This window comes from Nothoprocta perdicaria, unplaced genomic scaffold, assembly GCF_003342845.1.
Source record: "Nothoprocta perdicaria isolate Ctin4 unplaced genomic scaffold, notPer1 scaffold_54, whole genome shotgun sequence".
Classification (NCBI taxonomy): Eukaryota; Metazoa; Chordata; class Aves; order Tinamiformes; family Tinamidae; genus Nothoprocta; species Nothoprocta perdicaria.
In genome coordinates, this window is record NW_020455799.1 from 2054636 (window position 1) to 2078570 (window position 23935).

General features: G+C 36.3%; 1 protein-coding gene across 1 annotated transcript in view; it reads left to right on the forward strand.

The window, feature by feature from the left end:
- Nucleotides 1–23935, forward strand: part of USH2A (usherin) — a 336721-nt gene that overhangs the window by 182965 nt on the left and 129821 nt on the right. The window contains exon 37 of the mRNA XM_026048437.1: nucleotides 10272–10451. Within this exon, the coding sequence (XP_025904222.1) occupies nucleotides 10272–10451 (180 nt within the window). The remainder of the gene's footprint in view (nucleotides 1–10271; nucleotides 10452–23935) is intronic.

The following is a 23935-nucleotide window of genomic DNA, read 5'->3' on the forward strand; positions in this document are numbered from 1 at the left end:
TGTTTTATATTTTATATACTCTTCTGATAATCTCCTCTGGTAATTTTTTTTTACAGTTACTTGTTCAAACGGAGGAAGGGGCATTGCTAAGTCTGTTTCACAATTCTGATTTATGCTAGTGTGTTTTCCAGGCAAGTATTTGTTCCCATCAAACTGCAAGTTGGGATCAAATACAATTTCACAGAGAGTGAAGACTCTGTCCCAGGTCTGCAATACTCTGGGCAACATGTTTTCCTGGAAGTGGTCTTGCCTCAAATCTTTTAAGTCGTGGCACCTCTTTGGAAGATACCTAAAAGACTACATGTGACTACATTAACACAGTGTAGCCTTTCTGGCTTTCTTTTAGGAGGCTTTTTTTGAGGCATAAAAAWCACATTTGTTTTTATAATTACTTCAAAATTTAAATGTCCATATGTAGATTAGCATGCTGAATCTTACAATCAAAAAAAAAATAAAAAGACGATGTTGAGTTGATCTTTGCAAAAAAAATCTTTTAGAAGGAAATTCTTATTGGTTCTTAGATGCTTAGATGTAACAAAAAAAGTGTCATTCATTTTCAAGACAAACTGTTTTATGAAACAGTTGCTAATATTTTAGCATATTATTGAGCAGCTTTTGAGCCTGAAGAAGCAGGTCCTACAGAATCTTTTTGTTTGTTTTAGCTTTTTGATTTTTATTTTCAAAACAGGTGAATATCAAAACTGTGCTTCTCYTGTGTTTAATTACTTACCAAAGATGCCTTTTCCTTCCTATGTGTCATTCCTTCCATGTGTCTGTTGTGATAGGAAAAGGTCACCCCCATTTCAGTAATATTGTAACTGTAATATAGTAACTACAGCATGGTAGCTGTATACATTCTTGAGCCCTCAAAGCCTGAATTCTCTGTAGTAATCCTTGATTTTTTTTTTTTTTTTTAAATAAGCACACTAATTTTGACAATACTAGGAAAATTCCTTTTTTTGAGAAGTTAGACTGAGGACAGTAGARGTCCTTGAGCTTAGGGAGTAGGATTTTCAAAATGAATGCTTATGTGACTCCCTGGAAAAGTATGTGGCATTAATTATATCAGCAGTTTACCAGTTGCCTTCTTAATATATAATAGACTTTAATATGCTATAGTCTGTTCTTCTACCATGTTGATGCCTTAGAGACCTTAGTGCATTAGCTTTATTAATGCACAGGGCCTGCTATTTGCAGCTCTGGAGCCTTTCAATCAGACAGTGAGACAAGGTTTTCCAGATACTCTGGAAGTACTTTAAGTTCTCATGCTGTTCTGAAATGATCTTTCTCATGACCTGGACCTGCAAACCCTAGTAGTGGCATCACAATAGGTTTTCATGGGAGCAGCTACTACTGGCCTGAAAATCATCCCTTTGCTCCTTTCTTTATCTTCCAAAACATAGTATACAACAAAGTAGATTTATTTGGATTTTATTCATTTAAATGCTTGATAGATCTTATCCATGAGTGTACGTACACAGAAGTGTAATCCCAGGTATGTGTAGCACTTGCACCATGATAACATTCTACAGTCAGCACTAACAGKCTCAAAATGAAACCAATCAATAGGCATTTGAGCAAGTCCCAATGAAAAGTAGTCGTAGGGGAACAGCAGGTTGAAAATCATCACCATTGCTATCAGCAGCAGCATTGTCTTCCTCACCATCACCACCGCTGCACTGAAAAGATGTCCTCCCCACCCCCAGGGAAAGAAGCTTGCATGGGCACCCATGGCTGCTTTTCCAAGCTTGCCATTAAGGAGAATTCTTGATTTCTTCCTCTCACCCTCTTTCCTTTTTTCCCCTGCCTCCCTCCATCCATCCTTGGAGATGAGGTATGCCATCAGCTGCAGACTCCACTAATAAAACCCTGTGTGTAAGCCTCGCTCTGATCCTTTGCACAGTAATACTGGGATGAAGTTTTATGGTAATGAACCAGCTCAAAGCCTAATTCACATTGGGACAAATGCCCAGCCCATGCAAAAGGCTGCATTTCCATAGGATTTCAGTAAACAATTATTTACAACCTCTGAAGGATCTGAGGCGTTATACTGCGATTCATAGTTGCCTATGAAGAGTCTGGCTTTAGAGGGGGATTGGGAGGAGAAARAGAGAGAGAAAGAAAAGAAAATTATAGCTGTGGCATGCCTTTGATGTTTCTAGATCCTGGTGAAATTGCACTGTGGTTGGTCTGGTGAACTGAGGGCATTACTGGGCAATCATAAATCTTTTGCATGCATCTCATCTGCCCTGGTGACCTTGGGCAAATCATTTAACCCCTCTGTAGCTGTTTGTGTGGTTGTAACATGACAATAACAGTATCTATCTACCTCTCTGCAGCATTGCCAGGATTAATAGTTAATGTCTATATGTTTTCAGACTGTAAGTGCTAGGTATTACTTTTAACTGAAATGGAGGTTAAGCACTTGTCCTAAAGATGCCTGAAGGGGGAAAAAAGCGGGGATGCATCCTCTATTGTTGAATAACTATCTTTAAGCCGTTCACTAGAGCGGGATTTAGAGGACCTTCAGCTTGAAGTAACAGACCATTTAAAGTTTGATTTGTATAGCTAGAAAACTAATGATATTGTACATGCTTTAGCATGATTATTGGGTAAAGTTTAGTCAAGCTTCAGTAGTTTTTGAACAGCTTCACAATACACCAACTACTGGCTTGAATTCCTTCAATATTACATATGCTGCTGTCTTCTATTTCCTAGTGCTAGTGTCTTGGTGAAAAGCAAAAGAAAGTCTCTAATTTCTGCATCGGACTGTCTTTGATTACACTCTAGCATTAGCCTATGAATAGTAGCTTTTAACTGACCCACATTTCTTTATTCATATAAATATATTTTCTCACATGTACAGTGGCCTGTTTTTATATTGGGTCCTGTAGTTGATTAGCTTTGATATTATGGAGTACATAAGGCTGAGCCCTGTTTCTGTGAGGTCTGTATTATCCCATCCAATGAACTTTAATTCCTAATGACTGCCAATAGCAGGAAAGTCTTTAAGTCCAGTCCTCCTTCCTCAGAATAGCCTAGGGAATAATACTTACTCTTCTGGAGATAGCATAGGTAAACAGGATTGAATAAAAGGGAATAGGCTGAACGGTTCTCTTTTGAAAACAATCTTTTAGTTAATGAATGTTCCTTACAGTTTTCAATCTCTTTTGAAGACTGAGGGACCAAATTAGCRATGTTTAAGTACGTTTAATAAATCGCAAGTACAGAAATCAGTGTAGGACATGGGGTACACAAAATAATTTGTGCTTCCCCAGATGAAGAAATTTGGTCTAGTTAGTTATATGTTTTGGTCCCAAGTAAATCTGACCATCTCTAGAGACTACTGTAAAACCCATCTATTTTCTCAGACTAGAGAAAGTACAATGAAAATTGGGATTTGGCAAGACTTGATGAAGTTTTTATTGGAACTGTATAATAGCCATCACACCAGATTCTGACCATTTAGCTTTCTAGAGTTGTGTCAGAAAGATCAAGATATCATAAGCCTTCTGAGGGCTGATACGTCCAGTTAATATTTCTGGAATTCTACACAGTTTTGCTTTGAACAGAGAAATACTCTGTAAGTACAACAAACACTCACCTGRGTGATTCTATGGTTCATTTCATCTACAGGTGCATCATTTATGATGTTTATCTAAGGTGATTGGAAAAGCTGAAAGAATGTCTCATGTCAAATAAAAAATCCTAGATCAAGTTTAGAGCTTCATTCCTTCTGGAGTATTACAACCAAGTGTAATGGCATTTGACAGTATTGGCATTTTTTATATGACTTCTTTTTGCTAACTCAGCATTCTGAACAAACAAATGGTGTTTTCCATTTGTGATTGAAAGGGTTAAATAGTACCAATTCATTACCACTCACAAAAGGATTTATTTTGTTCTCATAAATCAGTTTTATTCCACGTTTTTATTATTCCCTTGGGTCAGCTGCTCCAATTGAAATCAATACAAGTGCAAGTGACACAATCAATCTAGATATTTGATTATGGATTTGAGACTCCCAGTCCTACTCTGTGTATTTAGCTAGTCTCCTTCTGATAGTGTCCCAGGAGAATGGAAAATTCTTATTGGCATCCATGAATTATAGGAATAGATTCCAAAACCAGATACTGTGATAATCTTCATATATGTGCTCCTACTAGACAGAGACAGAAGGCACCAACCTGAGTTAGAAGTAGTAGTAGTGAGTCACTTAGTACAGATTTTCAAGCAAGATCAGTAATTATAGGGTGGAAGAGCCCCATCTGATGCAGATTTGGGGTGGCAGTGTATCTCAGATGTCTTTCAAGCGTGCACACACTTTCAAGCATACACACACTGTAAACTTCAGGATAGTCAAATGCAGCTCTGTGGAATGTCCCAGGAGGCACCTTTGCCTGTTTTATAGGGAGGAAACTGAGTTGTTAAAGAAACTGAGCAATATAATCAGAAGCTAAATCAGTGTCTCTGTGCTTTCAGAGTCCTGTCCTGTGGTGAAACAGATTATTTTTTTCTTTTTTTAGAATTTTATCTTTCTCTCTTAAAGCCAAAAGAGGGTCTAATTGTAAGGAGAAGAAAAAGAAATGAAGTATTTCAATTAGGATAATGTGAAGTTTACATGATTTACAAGAGAAGGTGAATATTTTGGATTCGTAGATTTTCCCTTTTACTGTGGTATTTTAATTTCCTATTGCCTCGTCAGCACCTTCCCYTGGTTCCTAACAGTGGGACTACAGGTTCTCTATCGGAGAGACCTTAAGTTTTGGCCTGAGTTTTCTGGATCAAGACCATAATCCAGCCTTAGGAAAAAGTACMTCTGTTGAATCAGGAGCAGAGTCAAAACATCATCAGTGCATTATCTGGGCAGAAAAATGCTTTTGAAAAGGTGGAGAGGGGTCAAATCAAAGTTCAGCTAACGCTTCATGAGATAATTCTCATATGACAATTAGGATGATGCTTGGGAAAGCATTATGGCAGTGGTTAGGAAGGGATAGTCACCAAAATGTTGGGGAAAGATACTTAGCTGTTGTCAGTGGGATAGAACTAATGGAATGTTGTGTTTTTGATTCTGAATATGGCACTAGAAAACCTAAGGAAGGGRGAGAGGGAGGGAAGAAAAGTCTTATTTGGGAGGAAAGGAATAGCTTGTGTGAGAGTTAATGAGGCTGCAGAATAGACAAAACTAATGGACAAAAGAATGAGCTTATAGAAGAGGAAGTGTGCATGTTCAGAGAATTTTCCCTAGGAAACTTACTGACACAGAAGCAGGAATCAAAGTGGGGGCAGAAATTGATGCTAAATCAAGACTAGGCAAATGGAAATTGGGCAAGAGAATGAATAAGTGAGTTGTTTTTGTTTCAGTTCTGTTTTTCTTCTTTTCTAATTTTAGCTTCTTCTATGATCTAAGATAAGATGCTTAACCTCTTTATAAAGTAGGCATAAAAATAACTGTGTACTTCTGTGGATAAAGCCTCCTATTTAGAAATAATATTGAAAGAAAATAATAGCTTTAAAAATATGTAATAGCTTTTATGATAATCAAGACTGAAGTGTTTCTGGCCTAAATATCTTCTGTGTTGAACCCTCCCTGCATTTTATAAGTAATGAACCTGTAATATCACTTACTTTCAGACAATTCTGGGGATAAAGTGAGCAGTAGGCCAGTCTATATTACCCTATAAATGGTACACTATACAGTATAGATTTTAGCCAATATCATCTGTGTAATAATGGCCAACTCGTGATGATTATAGAAAGAAAAACAAGCAAGCAGCCAGTGATATTTTTCACTCACTTAATCTTCTTGGTTCCTGCAGTCAGCTGCAGCATTATGGTGGTGTCGATGTTTTTTGTGGTACGGATGCATTAAAATGGCTATGTTTAAACATATTACTTTAATAAGCATAAGTGCAAGCAGTCATAGTAGTAAAAATATTCAGGGRTTTTGGAAAGACTGTGCATGCATATGAAAAATGAGGTTTTGCTGTTTAGTAAATGGAAAGCAACCCTCAATTTATTACCTTTCCACTTAAAGCTTTTAATTTTGATTCAGCTGGGAACAATAACTTTAAATAGTGCAGATTCTGGAGAAAAAACATATACATTTTTTAAATGTAAGAATGTGTTTGGTTTAGCTTRTTCCTTTTTTCTCCCATCTCAGTCTGTCATGAGAATGGTTTCGTGTTGTACCATTTTCTGCGCTCCTTACAACCTTTGTCACATGAATAAGATATCAGAACACTAATGACTAATATACAGTATTYGGTGCCTGCTGATACTATACTGTACTGCGTGACCTTTGCAATATTAGGTATTCTGATTGGCTCTCCGTTTCACCTCTTCCCCACAAGTTAATAAGGCTGTAAAAAGGAGAGAACTTGAAATGGCCAGCCAGTCAAATTACAGAATATTGAAAAGGTCAGAGCAGTACAGCACAGAGAAAAAAAATTACGGAATATATGAGGCATTAAAATTCTTGTGACAATGATTATAACAAGAATGGAAAAGGATACCCATTTATGTTATTTCAATCTAGTGAACCCCACAGGATGATGGACCCAGGACAGCAGTAATTTACGCACCACCGGCCCACATGAGTTTTATTCACCAATTTACACTAGTGCTCAATATAAGGGATACGTTTCATCTTTGGAAACCCTTTTGGTCTGTGCAGCCAAAAACACAGAGAACCTTCAAGCACAGGCACTCACCAGCTAGAGTCCTGTGTAAGGCTGTTTTAAACTGTGATTTATAATAGGATATATAGGTGCTTTTTTGTGACTTGACTTTGCTTCAAGTGTGTATRGTTCTTGAGTATGTATATGGATACCCTTTTGCCGTATTTTCTTCATTTGGATAATTTTTCTTCAAAACTAGGAAGAATAAACTATTTCCTTGACAGAGTAGTAGCTGGTCTTTTGAGATGGCTTTTCATTTGCAAACAAGTACTTCTGTACATATATCTGACTGAGTTCATTCTCTGTGGGTTAAAAATCTCTCTACAATTACGGCACTCAATTTCTGTCTCTTTAACTTTTTATATAGCTCCTGTTCATAGAGTGCCATGCTTACTATTTGCTTGGTAATAAGATTCTAAAGGTCTCTAACTGTGTTTGSATTTTAGAGGAACACACACACACACTCAAAAGGCATCTAAGAAGTTAGAGGGTGAGTAGGGAGGGTATCATTCTTTCATGCTTCCTACTGGTCATTAGTGCTTTTATTCACCATCCATTTGCTGCCAGCAAAAAGAAAAATGGAGTTCTTGAAGAGCTTTTGAACAGCACAGTAGCTGTTTCGCAGAATTGCAAAATGCCTGGAAGACTCTGAGAGCTGTAAAAGCGACTTGATTACATCTGTAAGTTAGGAATAAAGCTTTATTAAAAAAACAGGATAAGTCAGGGTAGAGCAAGCTGATGCACTAAGAACAGAAAGTATTCATGAAACAAGGAAGGAAGAACTGAGGTACTTGCACCTGGTGTAAAGTGGGAATAAACTGGGAGCAGTACACTTTTGTTCTCTAATACCAGCCTTAGGCCAAAGAAATCCCATAGAAATATTGGTAGAAATATAGAGAGCTTTAGTAGGAGGAAAGCCAACAAAAGACCAAAACCAATTATGTATATGGGAAGGATTAAGGAGTATGGAGAAGCTGTTGATATCTGCAAAGCATTTAGTTTTTGCAGAAGTTAAAGGTGATAGGGACTCTGAAGCCTCTTGCTGCTGAATTCATCTGTTGGTAAAGACGCTCAAAGTTTTGAAGACCAGAATAAAGAAATCCTGGAAGTTGTTTCCCTGCCTTTTTAGCCGTGTTGTTCTTCCYGTTTCTTGAGGGTGTCTTCCTTACTGAAGCAGTAGTGACAGTTCATGTCAGGARAGAAGGCAAAAAAGCACAAGAAGGAGCAAGTATTATAGCAAAAATAATGTCTGTAATGAAACAGTGCCCTTCACAATTTCATCCAGGGTCTGAGACAGCTGCTCTTTAGGGGTTGTGGCACTCTTTTTGGTAGGCAAAACTTGCAACTGTGAGCAGGGTGGAGAGAAGCATCCATGCGCTTGAAATGGAAAGAGGGGCGTCATCCACTTACACTCACAAATAGGCTCCGTACTGAGGCACTCGAGGCAGGAATGGCTTGCGGTGATATGACAGGGTTATCGCTGTATCACTTTCTGCCAGGCTGAACCTATGTGTTTGCATTTTCCAGCCCACTGAAAGCAAAGTTGAAGCAGTGAGAAGAAGCAAAGCTGTATATTGCAAGTCAGCCTGAGCAAACCCTGAATTTTAAAAATTATTCTAGTATTCTAGTATTTTATTCTCCAGCAGCTAGAAGCTGCTTGGCTGGCAGCAGGGATAAAAAGTCTTTTGTCTGTTTAAAATTTAGGTTGGTAAACATGGAAGTGCTCCTCATGTTTTTATTAGAAGAAATGAAGAATTTTGAACTGCCATGTTGTCTAACTCATTCTGAATTTGCAGGTTCATTTCTGAGCTGAATAAAATGGTTATGTAATTACATACTTCTCCTAATTATTGAGTAATTATATACTTCTTATAATTGCCGAGTAATCACTCTGCTATAACTAGAATTTAATGTTACAACTAATTGTATAATTGCTGTATATTAATGTTGTTATTCAGGCAACTTTGAATAGAGTGTTATTCTAGAATTCTTTTTCTCCAAACTGTATTTTTTAAAATATAGTCTAGCTAGCCATTGGAGGAAAGGTTAATAGAGAAATAAWAACATGGGCAGAAGAAATGCATGTTTTGGTTTTGAAGTGAGGTAGATGAGAATAAAAAGTATTAACATGTTAAAACTGCACTGTGGGTGTAATAAGTTGAATTTTCTCATGAATTGGGCAAATAAATTACTGTTGGTAACCCACTTTATGCTTCAGGTTTAAACCTATCTTGTGTTCCTTGATCCACCAACAATAGCATTTTTCACATCGCTTGGACCTTAAGAATGTATACGTCACTTGACTGTTTCTGTTGGCTTTGTTGTTGTTAACAAACAATAGATGCGCATGACAGATATTGTCAGGTGGTTGATGCAAGTACTAAGTCGCAAACAGTGTGGTCATACATACAGCAAGTGTGACAGACAGTGAGAGCAAGGTACTTGGTTGGTATCTCCTCCCAAGTCGYACATGAGGATTTATCCACCAAGATGCATAAGGAGAATGTGAGATAAAATTTTKGGGTTTCTTTAACCATTTTAGATTTTGCAGCGGACTCGGTCCGCTMTTATTCAGTCTGTTGTTTGTGATAATGCCTTAATTTAAGATATTTTTAAAACTCRTATTCTGTTTAATCTCATTTTCGTACCTGCTGTTTCTACGACTTCTGTGGTTCTACTGTTACTTATAATGAAGAATTTCCATCAGCTTCAATGTGAGAGTTCTCCATTCAGTGATGAATAGTAGTACTAATGTTAATCATTTATATAGCACTTTATAAGTTCACAATATTGGATAATCTTTAAATGAACTTAGCTTTGCTCTCAAATACATGAGGGAAATCTGCACAAAGTTAATACTTGTTTCCTCAACATACACATTTTTTACATTCAGTCTTATCTATTAGGTATCCTGAAGAGTTTTGTTCTGTTATAGGGTGGAATATTTTTATACCTCATATTTGAAATCTTTAAAGTATTGTAAGCACACTTAGKTTGCTGTTGTGTCATCTGATGATTTCAAAATATAAATAGAATACRTCAGATCCTTATTTTATTTTTGAGTAGATTAAGGGCCATACTGGAAAGCATACATTTCTTAATGGAGACGAGTGATTCTTATGTATATAATGAAGTGACTTGAAAGCTAAGTGAAAGTTCTTAGCTTTCATACCTCAGAAACTCCTAAAACAAATGCCTTTCTAAAACATTCAAAGAGTATTTTGTCACTTATTCACAGAGATAAGAATTAAATCTCATTTTTGAATGTCACTAATCAGATTTGAATTTGCACCTCATGCACCTCTGTTCTACAGCACTAGGAATTTCTGCAAGCTGGTTTCTGTTGGCAATGTGCAGCAGTCAGTTATGCAACTGGATGTTAGACACTTACATTTTTACAAGTTTCAGAGGTACCACAAGCTGTTGACAGAAAATGATGAATAGTATTTATTCTTTAAATGCAGGCATTTCTTAATGTTTTTGATATCTATGACAACTTTTCGATTTAGTTCATGTAGAATGGCCAATTGTAGCAGATGCAAAAGCTAACAGTTATTCTCCTCAACAATATATATTTTTTTTTCTCATCAGCTAACGCTAATTATTCTATTGTAAATGGCACTCGGATCTTACACAGCAGCAAAGAATCCAATGTCTGGGTACCCATTAAAGGACTGATTCCGTTTTCGAACTACACAGTATGGGTGAATGTTTCCAACAGCCAAGGCAGCTTGATAAGTGATGCTATAACAGTAGCCATGCCTCCGGGAGGTAAGTATGAAAAAGTGCTGTTTCTACACATGCAACAATTACACAAATGCTCTGTTGAACAAAGCATTATTTATTATTGYAACAGGGGACTAAAAGTGCAGGAAATATGTTTGTGTTAGTAGTTCTTACTAACGAAATGATTTCAGCTTTTAATTTGTCACATTGCTCATTTTAAAAAGCAGAAAATATAAACAGGTAGCAGTATGTGTGTGAGAAATTAATTAAATACTTTTTTTTATGAGTGGCGTTAGATTCTGTCATGGGGTGCTAATCTAATCTAAGAACATAGAAGYGTTCACTTGCATTTTTTAATCTGTCTTTGACTAGGAGCTGTAAGTGCTCACAAAGTGCCCTGAATACGTATATTTAGATAATTTCTTTAATAATGGTAATATTAACTTTTAATAGTATATTAAGCCAGAATCTGTATACCGGTGTAGTACTCAGGGAGGCAGTTGCAGTGTGCTGATTTAGACTGAATGAGGCTCTCATCTGCTTTGGATGTTACCTTAATAAAAATTTGAAATAACAGAATGGATCAAGTACTCTCTAAATACCCTTCMCGCAGGGTTTTGAAATGAAAGGTTAACAGCTTTTGTGTATGTACTTTGTTTTCATGGGTTTCCTAGTGAATTGCAGAGCAAGAAAAGAATAATCACATCAAATTTCATACATTTCAAATTTGTTAACTTGTATCCAGTATAAACAAATACAGTTTATTATATTTGTAATTGCAAATAATTAAATAATTGTAAATGTAAACCAGTTTAATCTCAGTAAAACAGTTCAATTTTGCATGTAGAAACTGCAAAATTTGGTAAAGAAATTTCTACCAAATGAAAAGGTAAAAGATCTTGAAAGATAGGCAAGGATGTGAACAAGTTTATGACAGCCATTAGGATATACTTTCTTTCATCATTAGATTGTTGTTGATTACAATTAGGAAACTTATAGCTTTGAAATTATCTTTTTTATGACCTTGTGGTAGTTTAAAAGCAATACCTCATTGATTAAATAGGTTTTAGTTCATGCTTCCTTTTAGTTAATGATCTGAAGACATATTATCCTGATTTACACATAAAATCATGCTGAAAAGCATGTGGCATTCACTAGAATATGTGTGTTTAAGTAGAATTAAATTAGCAGTGAGAGTTATTAAAGAAATCTTCCATACTATTGTCCAGTGGACTGTGATCTGTAGTGAAATGAATAGTAAATGAAGCAGTGCTATGAGAGAAACACACACACACAGTATCTCACCACATATGCGCATGCATATGCACACACATATGTGCATATCTAGGACGATGTGTATTCATTTTTCTATGATGCTTATTATAATGACTCTGAGTGCCATAAAATTCCAATCAGTACTAAATTATAAGTATAGTGGTAATTTTACATTGGGCCATGCTGAGTGTTTTCTCTAGGAAATACTTTCCAAATCATCAAATGATATTAAGATCTTAGGGAAATCAGTAGGAATTTTGCTTTTGACTTCAGTGGCCAAAATGTTGCTTAGACGGGAGTCTGTCTTRGTCAAAATTTCAGGCCTGGTGTATATACAAAATTACCTATTTCAATGACTGTAAAAATGTAGCATTCCCATTTAAAGGATAAGATTATGGAGTTTGCAAGATAGTGTAACAAAGTAAAGTGRTAAGAGAACAAAGAATTCCATTTTGAAATTACTGTTGAAATTACTGCTGAAATTACTATTGAAATTGCTGTTTTTAATAATGTTGCATATTTTCTTTTAGCATAYGTTTCCTTTGTTTTTATTTATAATGTATTAAAAACAATAACAAATAATAAATTAACAGTATTTATAAAGCACACTGAATATTGAGAGTTAGAATGTATCTTAGCTTCTCATCAAACTGATTTGCCATGCTTAAAGTCAGTGCTTAAACAAAGTATTAGAAATAAAGAATATATTTTATTTAAGCTCTTGACTAAAATTGCAGTTCAGGTTCAAGAGTTCTTGGGAAAGATTAAAAAAAAATAAAAACTGAATCCRAATGTTAATCCATAAATATGAAACTTTCTTTGACCCTTCCCCTGTAGTGGTCTGGAGTTACTAATGGGGTTAGGATTTCAACTCTTAATGGGACTTGGTGCATTAGTGTTTTGTATGCATGGAATTCAGCATTCAGTTTAATAAGTGGTTGACATTGGTGATGTCCCTTAATTTGCTTAAATGTAATTGGCTCTTTTATCAGTCAAACCTGTATGGATTGGCAATTGATCAGAAAGGGTCAGCCATGACTGTGCATGTACTTAAATGCTGGAACCACCAGTTAAAGTCACTGTTGCATAGTAAGAAGCTGAAACCATGAGAACAAATGATCTTCAGAGTCGGGAGGCAAAAGAAAGCAGAGAAGTCTTTTAAGGATGTTCAAGTTCAGAACAAAGGCATTATAGAGTGTATAAATTTTAAATACACTGCTTTTTGCCTCAAGACTTAAAGCTTTTTTTTTTTCCAGATGAACAGAAATCTTGTCTGAAACTGTCTTTGTTACATCAAAGAACTGCATAGAAAGCTAAAAGAGATGGAAGAAGCATAAAAGGGCATAGTTTAAAATGATTAGTGACAAATTTCATACCACAGAGGTAGAAGTAGATTTTTTTGAGTTTTATATTTTTTTCCAAAGTGAATAAATTTGTTCTATTTATCTTGTCCTAAACTTCTTTCAGCAGTAGTAGTAAAAAATAATATACTAGCAGAGATTTCCCATTAACTTGAGGATGCCAGCCAGTAAAAGGTCTCAAAAGAAAATTGTTTTAGAATTAATGCAATTAAGTAAATGAATTGGAATGATACAGAGAACATAAAACTGCAAAAATCTGGGAGAAAAGCTTCTGTGCAGAGCACGTAGTTTATACATTTTTCTTATTGTTATTACTGACACAGTAGCATGCAGAGGATTCCGTGTGTTTGTGGTGCAGTGTAGTAAGTAATGTTAACAGAGGTGAAAATAGCACTAACTAYTGATAAGAGATCATGTCCCTGGTAAATCCACCAGCTCTCTAGCTCTTACTTCAAAATCCCAACATAGAAGGGAATGAGATGCGCCGTAGAATGTTCCATTGCTTGATTTGTTACATCTAAAATGAATTTTTTTAAGAGAAATTTTTTTATTTCTTTATTTCTGACTTATCAAATATGCACATTGTGCTACCAGAATGCATATAAAACATTTAAAACAGATGTCCAAAGTGATAATTTGGTGGCAGGTATGTACTGTGTATGTTTTATGCTGTGTGGCTGAATGTGTTTGTCTTTTTTAATTTGAAAATGTCTGTTTAAAAATAAGTGCGTAGTATTTGGTTTTGGGCATTTATGAAGGTGAAATGGATTGAGTCAGGCAAGGAAGTATGCAGGAGAAACAGCAAAGAGGAATTTAGGCAGAAAGGAAAAAGAGACTGTATTGAGAAATAGGTGAAAAGAGATAGGGAAAGAGACAGGTGAGAAGCTGAAGGGTGGAGACTGAGTCATCATCAAGCAAGAGAAAGAAAACAAAGAAAAGGTCTGGAGTGCCAGATAACAAATGACAAGAGGTTGTTGCGGGTCATAGTTCTGTGCCTCATGGAGAGAATAAAGGTAGCAGATAGCATCTTGATGTCACCTGTGGATTGTCTTCCTGCGGTTACCTGGGTTGGAGATTGTGAACTATAAATCTGGTGCTGCTTTATCTGTAGAAAAGAGCCTCAAAACTTGACATATGTTCCTGTTCCCTATATAATATGTAAAAGCAAAAATGCTCCTTGAGAAAAGGAAAAACCTAAAACAACACCAAAGCCCTACCTAGGTAGTGAAGCGTCTCTTTAATCTTTGCCATCATTGACATGGATGTGTTGCTGGTTTACATATTTTGTCTGCAACTTGCACAACATAGGCATGCCTCGAAAGAGGTCAAATGTTGCCTTGAACTCATAAACACGTACCCTTCGGGGTCCCTTGTTGTTTGTATACTGCTTGCTGCATGCTTCTGCCTGCAAGCTTGGGCTACTTCGCCGGAGCAAAAAGTGAGCCTACATATTTATGGCCATCGATGTTTGTTCACCGTCTGTAGAGCCTGGCACTCTGCAGCAAAAGGATTTCAGCCACTGTTAGTTTAGGTAGCAAGGCCTTTGAGACTGGATATTGAACCGCATCATGGCATCATTGATCTAATTATGCAAACAAATAAGAACCACATCGTRCAACTTATAGTCACATCTGGAAACATTTGCTCATGAAAGTTGACCACTGGAGCCAACAGGATGACTTGGATGAGTGAATATTCAGTAAACTGAGCAAACCGATGTTGTTAGGCCAGAATTATTTAGGAATAAAAAGCAGACATGAATATGCTGGGATTTTTCCTGTGAGATAGGTTTGTTTTTCCGTGATGCTGAGAATTAAATTTGAACAGATAAAGTGTCAGATCATAAAACTTCTTGAGAGAGAATTTTCTGTATTTCCTATATTGTATTCCTTAGACGTTTGATGCTTTTCTTATTTCTCTTCTTTGCTTTCTTTCCCTCCATCCCTGCCACCCCTCATTGACATAGGATAATATTCAGGATTTTTCCCTTGTGTCTTCTATTTCTTTTTCATTTTTTTCTTTCATTCTCTTCTAATGCTTCTTTTAAAGGTAGAATAATAAAATCAGAAATGAAAAATGGAAAAAGTTGAAAAGRAATAGATGCATCTGGCATCATTCTGTTGTATTCATTAAATTATATTTAGTTATTTTAAAAAGATCATTATTCTGAAGCATGCATAATGTCTCTGTATACTAAAATCTCCAGTTTTGATGGCAAACAGGAAAACATTTAAAATTGTTGCAAACATCTTTTGTGTGTATGTGTGCACATGTGCTAACAGAAAGAGGTTTGAATAAAAATTCTGACCATATCAGTGACTATCCAGAGATAGTTTGAGGAGAGAAGAGCAAGACAGAGTAGGGAGGGGAAAAGATCTGTCCTACATCTTTCATCAATGACATAGCTAATTAAGGGGTGTCAGTGGCAAGCTGTGTGAAYAGTCCATTCCAGTTCCTCTTGTCCAGAAAGATGATTTCATGGGGATATGAGGGTAGGGTTGCAAAAATCCAACTGGGAGTTGTTCTAATGAAATAATAATTCTTCTCTAACCTCTGCAGTATTGAGCTGATTGTCATTTTCATTAGTTCTACTTTCTTCTTCTATTCCCCTCTCCCGCTCTGTTCAGCACATCTTTCAGTGAGCTCATACTGTGCCTATTCTTGTTCTGGGATGGTTGGTTTTTGCATTTTACTGGGAAGAGGAGAGAGGAGAAGTCGATCTCACTTCTGAAAAGTTGGATCCTCAGCTTCCAGCAGTGGGAGGCACAGAGATGCCCACTTAATCACCTTTTTAAACTGKAAAGTGTGGCTAATTCCACATATTATAAAGGACCATCTCCAGGTTGCTTTAAATTGTACCTTATTGTAAATCTCTATTCAGAAAACTGGAGATGGCTGGAATGTAATACAAGGCAAAGTAGCAAAGATACTGTAACTGTGTCTTTTATTTTTTACCTCTGATTCCATGATTCCACCTCCTTTTTTTTTTTTAATTTAATTTATTTATTTTTCTTTTCTTATTTCTTACATTGCTTTGTGTCTTCTGGAATTGCGTGAAGCRCCTAAGGTGAGGAGGTGATTGAAATTGCAGCTTTAGTTGCCTAGAAGGATATCAGTGTTTCAACTTGTTTGGGAAGTGCCAGAGGAAGCAGCGCAGAGCAGGAGCTAGAAATAGCTGCCTGATCATCTGTAATCAGGCAATTAACCTCGATGTGGGGGTCCCACTCTAGGTCTTTCCAAAACCTTAGTCTTATCATGAGTCCTAAGCAGTACTTAAGATCTCTTAGAAGAAAACTGTGTGGATTTCAGCATGGATTTCATACTGGGCAAAAAAAAATCATACTTTTGGAAAACAGAAGAATATATAAAAGTAGGAAAAACAGCTGTTGTGGGATTTAGCAGTGGATCATTTTTTTAAATGAATACCCACCATGCCGTAAACCTCTTTCAGACCCATTTCAGTTGTACCTTAAAAAGGACACAAATTTGATGATGCATGCATTTTTTTCTAATCTTAAGTTTATTCATGGTTTTTCTTTCATTCTGTAGAAGTCTCAACTAGACTTAGTGCTTAGTACTTCACTTAAAATTCTTAATGCTAAATTACCCATGCTGCTCCTGTTTAGAGATTTTTCCAAGAAAAGGATATTCAAATTCTTTATAAAGATATGCTAAAGAAATGTGGAAAAAAATACTATTAATTAGTCTGATAAACCGCTTTCCATATGTATGTAAGCTTTAGGAATGGAATGAATTTTTATGTTACTTTGCTAGGATCATTTTCACCACTTTTCTAAAAAGCTCACCTTATTATATTTATTTTTGACAATTCCTCCTCTTAAATTTTCCAGAAAAAAAGGCGCTTTGATAAGCTGTCAGGAAGTGCCAATACCTGCCTTTTTTTCTTGTCATTACCTTTCTATATTTTCTGTACTAGAAGCATCTTGATTATGTAGGTTTGTCTACTGATCATAAAACACTTGAGTAAAGTGCCTTTTTTTTTTTTTTTTTTTGCGCTACTTTGTGCAGCTGAAGAAGCTTTGAAGTTCTTCTGTTTGCAGTGGACTTTGCAAGCCTCCAGCAAAGTTCTGCCAGCCTGAGACACTTACATATTCTCACGTCTGTTACATATTCAAAACAAAACAAAACAGAAAAAGCTTGAGAGAGAAAAAAAAAAAATTAGGCTCCCTCTTAAGATCTTCCTGAGGGCAAAGTGTGGAGGGCATCAAACTTCTTCCTTTCCTCTCTCTAGCTAGAGACAAATATGGAATTGCTCTTTTTTAAATACCACAAGTGCAAAAGTGCTTTTGCTATTTTCCTTTCAGGTCAAAAATGGGAGCTATTTGTGTAGTTTGGAAATAGATTTGAAAAGGAATCAAAACAGCTTAAACTTCATATCTAAATTTGTAAAATATGCTGCAATATTAATATATTTTTCCTCCATAAACTTATCTATTTGCTCTGGAGTTGGGKTTTTTTTTTTCTGTAGAAATTTGACTTTTCCCTACTTAATAYTATTTTGCTTTTTTTTTCTGGAAAGTCTATGCCATGATCTTGGGCTAGCAGGCTAAAGGGAAATAAGCTACTCTACGAAAAAAGAAAGGAAAGGAGAAAAAMRAAAAATGTCTGGGAATGGGTCATTATTAGAGTTGCTACCTTTGCTCTTGAATCATTATAGCGCAGTGCTGCCGTATGTTACCCTTTTCTTACCATAAACACTACACTAGTGTTTAGCGTTTTTGATTTTTGATGTTGATTTTGATTTTTCCACACTGTGCCTTTATTTCTAAMCTTCTGTTGTTTTATCTGCACACAAATGCGCACACACACAAATACATATAATAGTGTGCACATTTGCATACATACAGGATTTGTGTTTGCATATGTATGCAGCTCCTATTTATATACTTYCAACAAAGAAATATTACCTTTTTAGAAAGATGAATTCCAGACTGATAATATAAGAATTTTGGGGAATTCATGTATTTCATGTTATGGTGGGATATGTCCAGTTAGATTAATTCTTACTATTTAAATAACGAGGTATTTAATTTTAAGGTTTTTTACAACTGTTAACTAAATGAACTTCTTACTAGGCTTCTGAAATTGAAAGACATTTGCAAAATAAAGAGGCTTTATTTTTGTCCTGGCACTAGCAAGTGCAATATACATATCAAAGTATTGCAGTTTTGCTTCTTGTCTCCCAGCTTAAAATGGAATTATCTCTCTATGAAAGATGCCACCAGAACTGAACTTGGAGTTTGATGTAAATAGAAAGTGAGTGAATTTGAGCTATTTGGCTAATTTTAGATTGTCTAAACAGTTCCTATAGAGAATGTAGAAAGAAGAGAAATTGAGTGAGGAGATTTTTTTACTTTTTCTTCCACAGAAGTTCTGAATGCTTTTCATACTGCGAATCCTATTTCAGATGATTGTTCTTAAAATATTGTGATTGTTCTTAAAATATTGTCCAAAAACTTCAGCAGCAGGTTCCTGGTAACTTTAGTATGAACCAAGCTGTTCTGAATTTTCATTCTTATTTTAACAACCTTCCACTGATTTCAGTGGATGTGTTCTTTAGCACAACCTGATAGTCATCTTAACACCCTGATAGCCTTCTATGATGGAGTGACCCACTTTGTCGATAAGGGGAGAGTATTGGATCCATCCTGATGCAGCCCTGCAGAAAAGAAATGCCTGTTATACTGGAAAGAAGACAGAGATGCTACTGTTGTAATCTGGGGGTGAGACGAATCTGTGGTCTGCAGTGAGGTGTGTATGTGTGGGCAGCGAAGGCGACAGGTCCTGAGGTCTGGCCATTCATGGCCCAAAGTTGTTACGTGGTGTAAACGTGAGTACCTTAATGTGATCCTATTGCTGTTTTTTAATACAGCTGATTTATTGATACCACAGCTGTCGTACAAGACTGTAATGTGAAGTGACAACCGTAGCATTGCGGTTGGCAATTTTCAGAAGTGATAAGGATTCTTGTTTACTCTATAAGTGTGGTAGTTTGGATTTATAGGGCTCGACCTCATGTGTTGTGTAAGAGAATAATATTCAGTCAGTAATTTTTGTGTGTGTGTGTGTGAATTTCCTAATTATAATAGCTTYGTTTCCAGAACTAAATGCCTGATCTTGCTCTTTGCATTGTGCCAATCTTCTTCTTGGGAGTTTTGTGCATAGAATCATAGAATCATAGACTCATAGAATGCCGAAGGTTGGAAGGGACCTCAGAGGTCATCAAGTCCAACCCCCCTGCTCACGCAGGGTCACCYAGAGCACGTGGCACAGGGCTGCATCCAAGCGGGTTTTAAAGATCTCCAAAGAAGGAGACTCCACAAYCTCTCTGGGCAGCCTGTTCCAGTGCTTTGTCACCCTCACAGTGAAGAAATGCTTCCTTAAGTTCCTGTGGAACTTCCGATGCTTCAGTTTGAAGCCATTTCCTCTAGTCCTATCCCTGYCCACCACTGAAAAGAGGCYGCCCCCCTCCTCCTCACTGCCTCCCTTGAGGTATTTATACACGCTGATCAGGWCCCCCCTCAGCCTYCTCTTCTCCAGGCTGAACAGRCCCAGCTCYCTCAGCCTTTGCTCATAGGGCAGATGTTCCAGGCCCCTGATCATCCTGGTAGCCCTGCGCTGGACTCTCTCCAGCAGCTCCACATCCCTCTTGYACTGGGGAGCCCAGAACTGGACGCAGTACTCCAGATGTGGCCTYACCAGGGCTGAGTAGAGGGGGATGATCTACTCAGCATTGATCATTGGTAAGATCTAGTTATATCGGAAAAACTCTCTATACAGTTAATGATGACAGATACAATTAGATTCTCTGCCATCTTTGATGTACACACATTTTCCCCATTAATATTGATGGGCATTAGAGGCACAAGCACATGTTGGGAGAGCAAGCCCCTGAATGTCATATTTTGCTCTTTGTGGCACTGACTATATCATTTTATGTCTAAATGTAAGGGAAGCTGCTGACAGTTCTGATATATTAAATTATAACTGAGAACTAATTCAAGGATCAAAGATGCTCTTTGGGAGAGATCGCTTTACTGGTAGGAAAAATCATTACCTTTTTTCCCAGTCTCATATATTTGTACTGTATATCTTGGAAATACCATTCCCTGCAGTTTCTGAATCTTGATGTTTAATTTAACAGAAAGGTCTTTGAGCAGCACAATGGGAGGGGGACTTCTGCTAGTAAAACCTGGTAGAAGAAAATTGAAATGTACATGTTTTTTCTCATTTATCAAAGAAGTGGAAAAATCTAAACTGACATTTTATATCAAATGAATTATGAACTGTGTACTTTGTACCTAAGGGAACAACAACTAAATTAGACTTTTGTTAAAAAGAGAGAGATGGAAAAAATAGGCTTTTAATAAAATATATAGTCATTTTTAGTATTTTGTCTGAAACTGACATATGCTGTACTTTGCAAAAGAAAAGCAGAAAGCATAGGCTACTTCAAAGGCTGTGTGCTTTGAATGCTTTAGAGTGAATTGAAAAGTAGGTAAAGATAGCACAAAAACTAGAGTTTCTACTTAATAAGTATTGTTGCTTTGATATGTTCATTTTCAGTCTCATCTAACCCAGGTGAGCAGGAGAAGATAATATGTGTTTTAATAGTTGAAAGCTTGATTGAAGTATGTAATAAATACATTATTTTTCAATTCCATTCCAAAATATGGTTGCTACTGAAAAAGACTTACTGGAAGCAAAATTTTAAAAGACACATGGTGGAAGTATGAGAGGTAAATCAGAATTATGTCCTCAATATTTTAATTGTGTGATTTCCACTATCTTAAATTACTAATGCATCCTGCAACAACAACAACAACAAAAAAGTGCTGTCACTCTGTAGAGTTAGTGTTAGAGATTTTGTGAAATTTTGCACATTTCCAATTTCTGAATTTTCTTCATGAATTTCACTGAGAATCTAGTTATTCTAGTATACTGACAGAGAACAGACAGAGAAGAGAAGATACTTCAATATTGTGATGGGAAATGAAAAGCTAAAATTCCATGTACTGTTTGACAACAGTGGCTTTATAGCTGTATTCCATTAAAAAAATAAAAGGATTATTTTTCTTCATTTATAACTTAGTTCTTATTACTCAGGAATACTGATTTYCTAGATATTCAGCTCATTATAATTATTAAACATTTAAATTCTAMTATAATTGTGACTGTGAAAATGACAATATTTCTGCTAGRGAAAGGAGGAGAAGTGGAAAGTGGAAGAGGTGCAGTGTTGTGGGTGAGCCCTGTAGAGTCAAGGCTCATGCTACCAGGGGAGSAGATAAGATAGACGGGGACAATCACTGTAGGTGGGAATAGCCACAGCCTTCAACCTTCCATCCTTCAAACCTTCTATTTTTTCTTTCTTTTTTTTTTTTTTTTTTTTTTTTTAACCAGGTATTGCTATTGAAACTTTTTTCTCTGTGTGTGTGTGTGTGTGTGATTATTGAGGTACAACATGAAGACTAAATGCAGGATTACCTGGATTACCAGGAGTATAATCTTTGGGGAAACCTCTTTTTCTTCTACTCCTTCTGCAAATGGAGAAGGTTTTTTTCCTAGTCAAAAGGTAGTACACTGATATGAATCTTTCAGTTGCCTGTAGGACCTTGAAGATGTAATAAAACTGCAACACCCACTGTGTGTAGTGACTCTATAACATCAGCTAAACTGTCTTCTTGTCAAATCTCTTTTCTGTTTGTAGACTTGGGTTCTCTCAGAAATGGCAGCATTTCACACCATCCTCACGATAACTCAAATAAATGTATTGATTTAAAATAACTAGAGTTAACCTCATTATGCATCTGATTTATTTGCAGAACTGCATTGCTCTGCAATCTGTACAGTTAGGAATATGTAAACTGATGTTTCTGTTGAAATGTTTATCACATGGTAATGTTTTATTTTCTGCCAGCAAGGAAGGTGGGGTTTTTTGAGCAGCAGTCCATGAGCACACTCATGCTGCAGATGTGCCCACGCTGCTTGCTTTTGAGTCGAGAGATTTCTTGTCCAACTACGACAGGAACATCTTGTCTAATAACTCCCTTTCTTTAGAGCTTGGTTAGGTTTCCTTGTTTTCTCTCTTTGTATTGAGATAGAGTATTAATCTTCTCYGCTTGCATGAGCAGAGTGCTGCTCTTTGGTTTTGAAGTTTCTATGTTGTTCAGTCACAAAATAAAAGATACAGGATATAAATACTTAATTGTCCACAGACTTGAACTTGTGCTCCCACATGAATCAAGTGCATCTTGCAGCATCTTTGCCTTTCCCTATTGCTTTAATTCTTCATCTTCTGCTATATTAGTGTATCCTCCATTCAAAGATTAGGCTGAAAAAGAGTAAACAGGGAAATCYTGTGCATCTTCTCTCCTTGAAACTCTATATGTATCTAATTTCTGGTAAAGTATTGATTTAGTCTGATGGAGATTTTCCAGTTTGATATATTTTTAACTTTTTTTTTTAGTATCAGTTTAATCTCATACAATATGTCTTATTTACCAAGGAGGCTAAGATTCTCTTTTTACAAAAATTCTGTGAATTCAGGATTGTTATAAGTCCATCCCCTTGCTTCCCTCCTCTTTTCCCAACTATCAGTGAACTTAATTGAACTTCATATGATTGTTGACGGAATGGATGAGGTCTCTCAATAATTATCTGTCATTATTGCTATCCTTAGTGWCAGCCTTTTAGCTACAGGATTGTAGATACGTAAGAAATTCTTAGATTCAGCTATGAAGGAAGCCTTCAAAGCCTAAAAGCCAGCCTGAAGGAAGTGATACCTTCAGCATTAAGAAAGAAACCTCAATTTATCCAAGTGTCTCCTCATCAGCTCTGAGTCTCTTGCCTAGAGGTGAGAGGTGCTACTGTTTATACCACTATGACCCATTAGTATGCCTGCGTCTTGACATAGTTCTTTAATTCTGGATATAAATTATAAAGGAAGCTGCAAGGTTTTGAAGATGTCTTCACATTCTCTCACTTTATACTTTTTCAAACCAAAAGGGGGAAAAAAGGGAAAAAAAAAATCCTAAAGTTTCCTTTACTTCTTCTTCCTTAAGGAAGATCCAATAGAATCTCAAAGCAGCTTCACAGCTTCACATTTTATTTCCTAAGTGACTTGAGTAAGAGTTTATCCATAGAAATAGTTTAACACTGACTTCTTTCTGACTTTTTTTTTAAATACCAATTCTTTTTTCTTTTTGGTGGTCTTTTTTTTTTTAATGAATTTGGTGATATGACAGTTATTGGCTAAGCATCCTTTTAAACAGACTGATGAATAATTGGTTTTACTGGGCAGTTAAAAATTCGATCCAATATCTTTATTACAGGTATTATAATCATTAATCATTCAGCTAATTGCTTATTGGCATTCTCTTGTAGCTTTTAGAGTTTAGCAAAGTTTTTGCAGAGTAATATGGTTAAACTTCTGTCTAGCAGGAGGGAAGAAAGACAGGTTACCTCTTGTTATACAGCTATAAGGTACCTGAGACACATATATGATATTATTATAGTGTAGACTTCAGGAGAAGGTAACACCTTGGAAAGGGGGCAAGTCTTTCACTTATTTTTAYGTGAGACCCTTATCCTGAATGAAGACATACATGCAGAAAAGTTTATTAAAAGGGGAGGGAGGTCTGAGTTTCATTTTCTTTAGMGCAGAATTTATAAGGAGTATGTAAGTCCTCTTTGGGATTTCATAAGAAGACTATTTTAAACTTCAGGTCCCCAGGCCACTGTATAAATCCAGAGATGATTTTCAGGCTTCTACTAAAATTGTACCATGCAACTTGGAATACCAAACAGGGCAAATGGAGAAAAGTTTGTAGTTAAAGCTTGCACACTGAATTCAGATAAAGATACATTTTA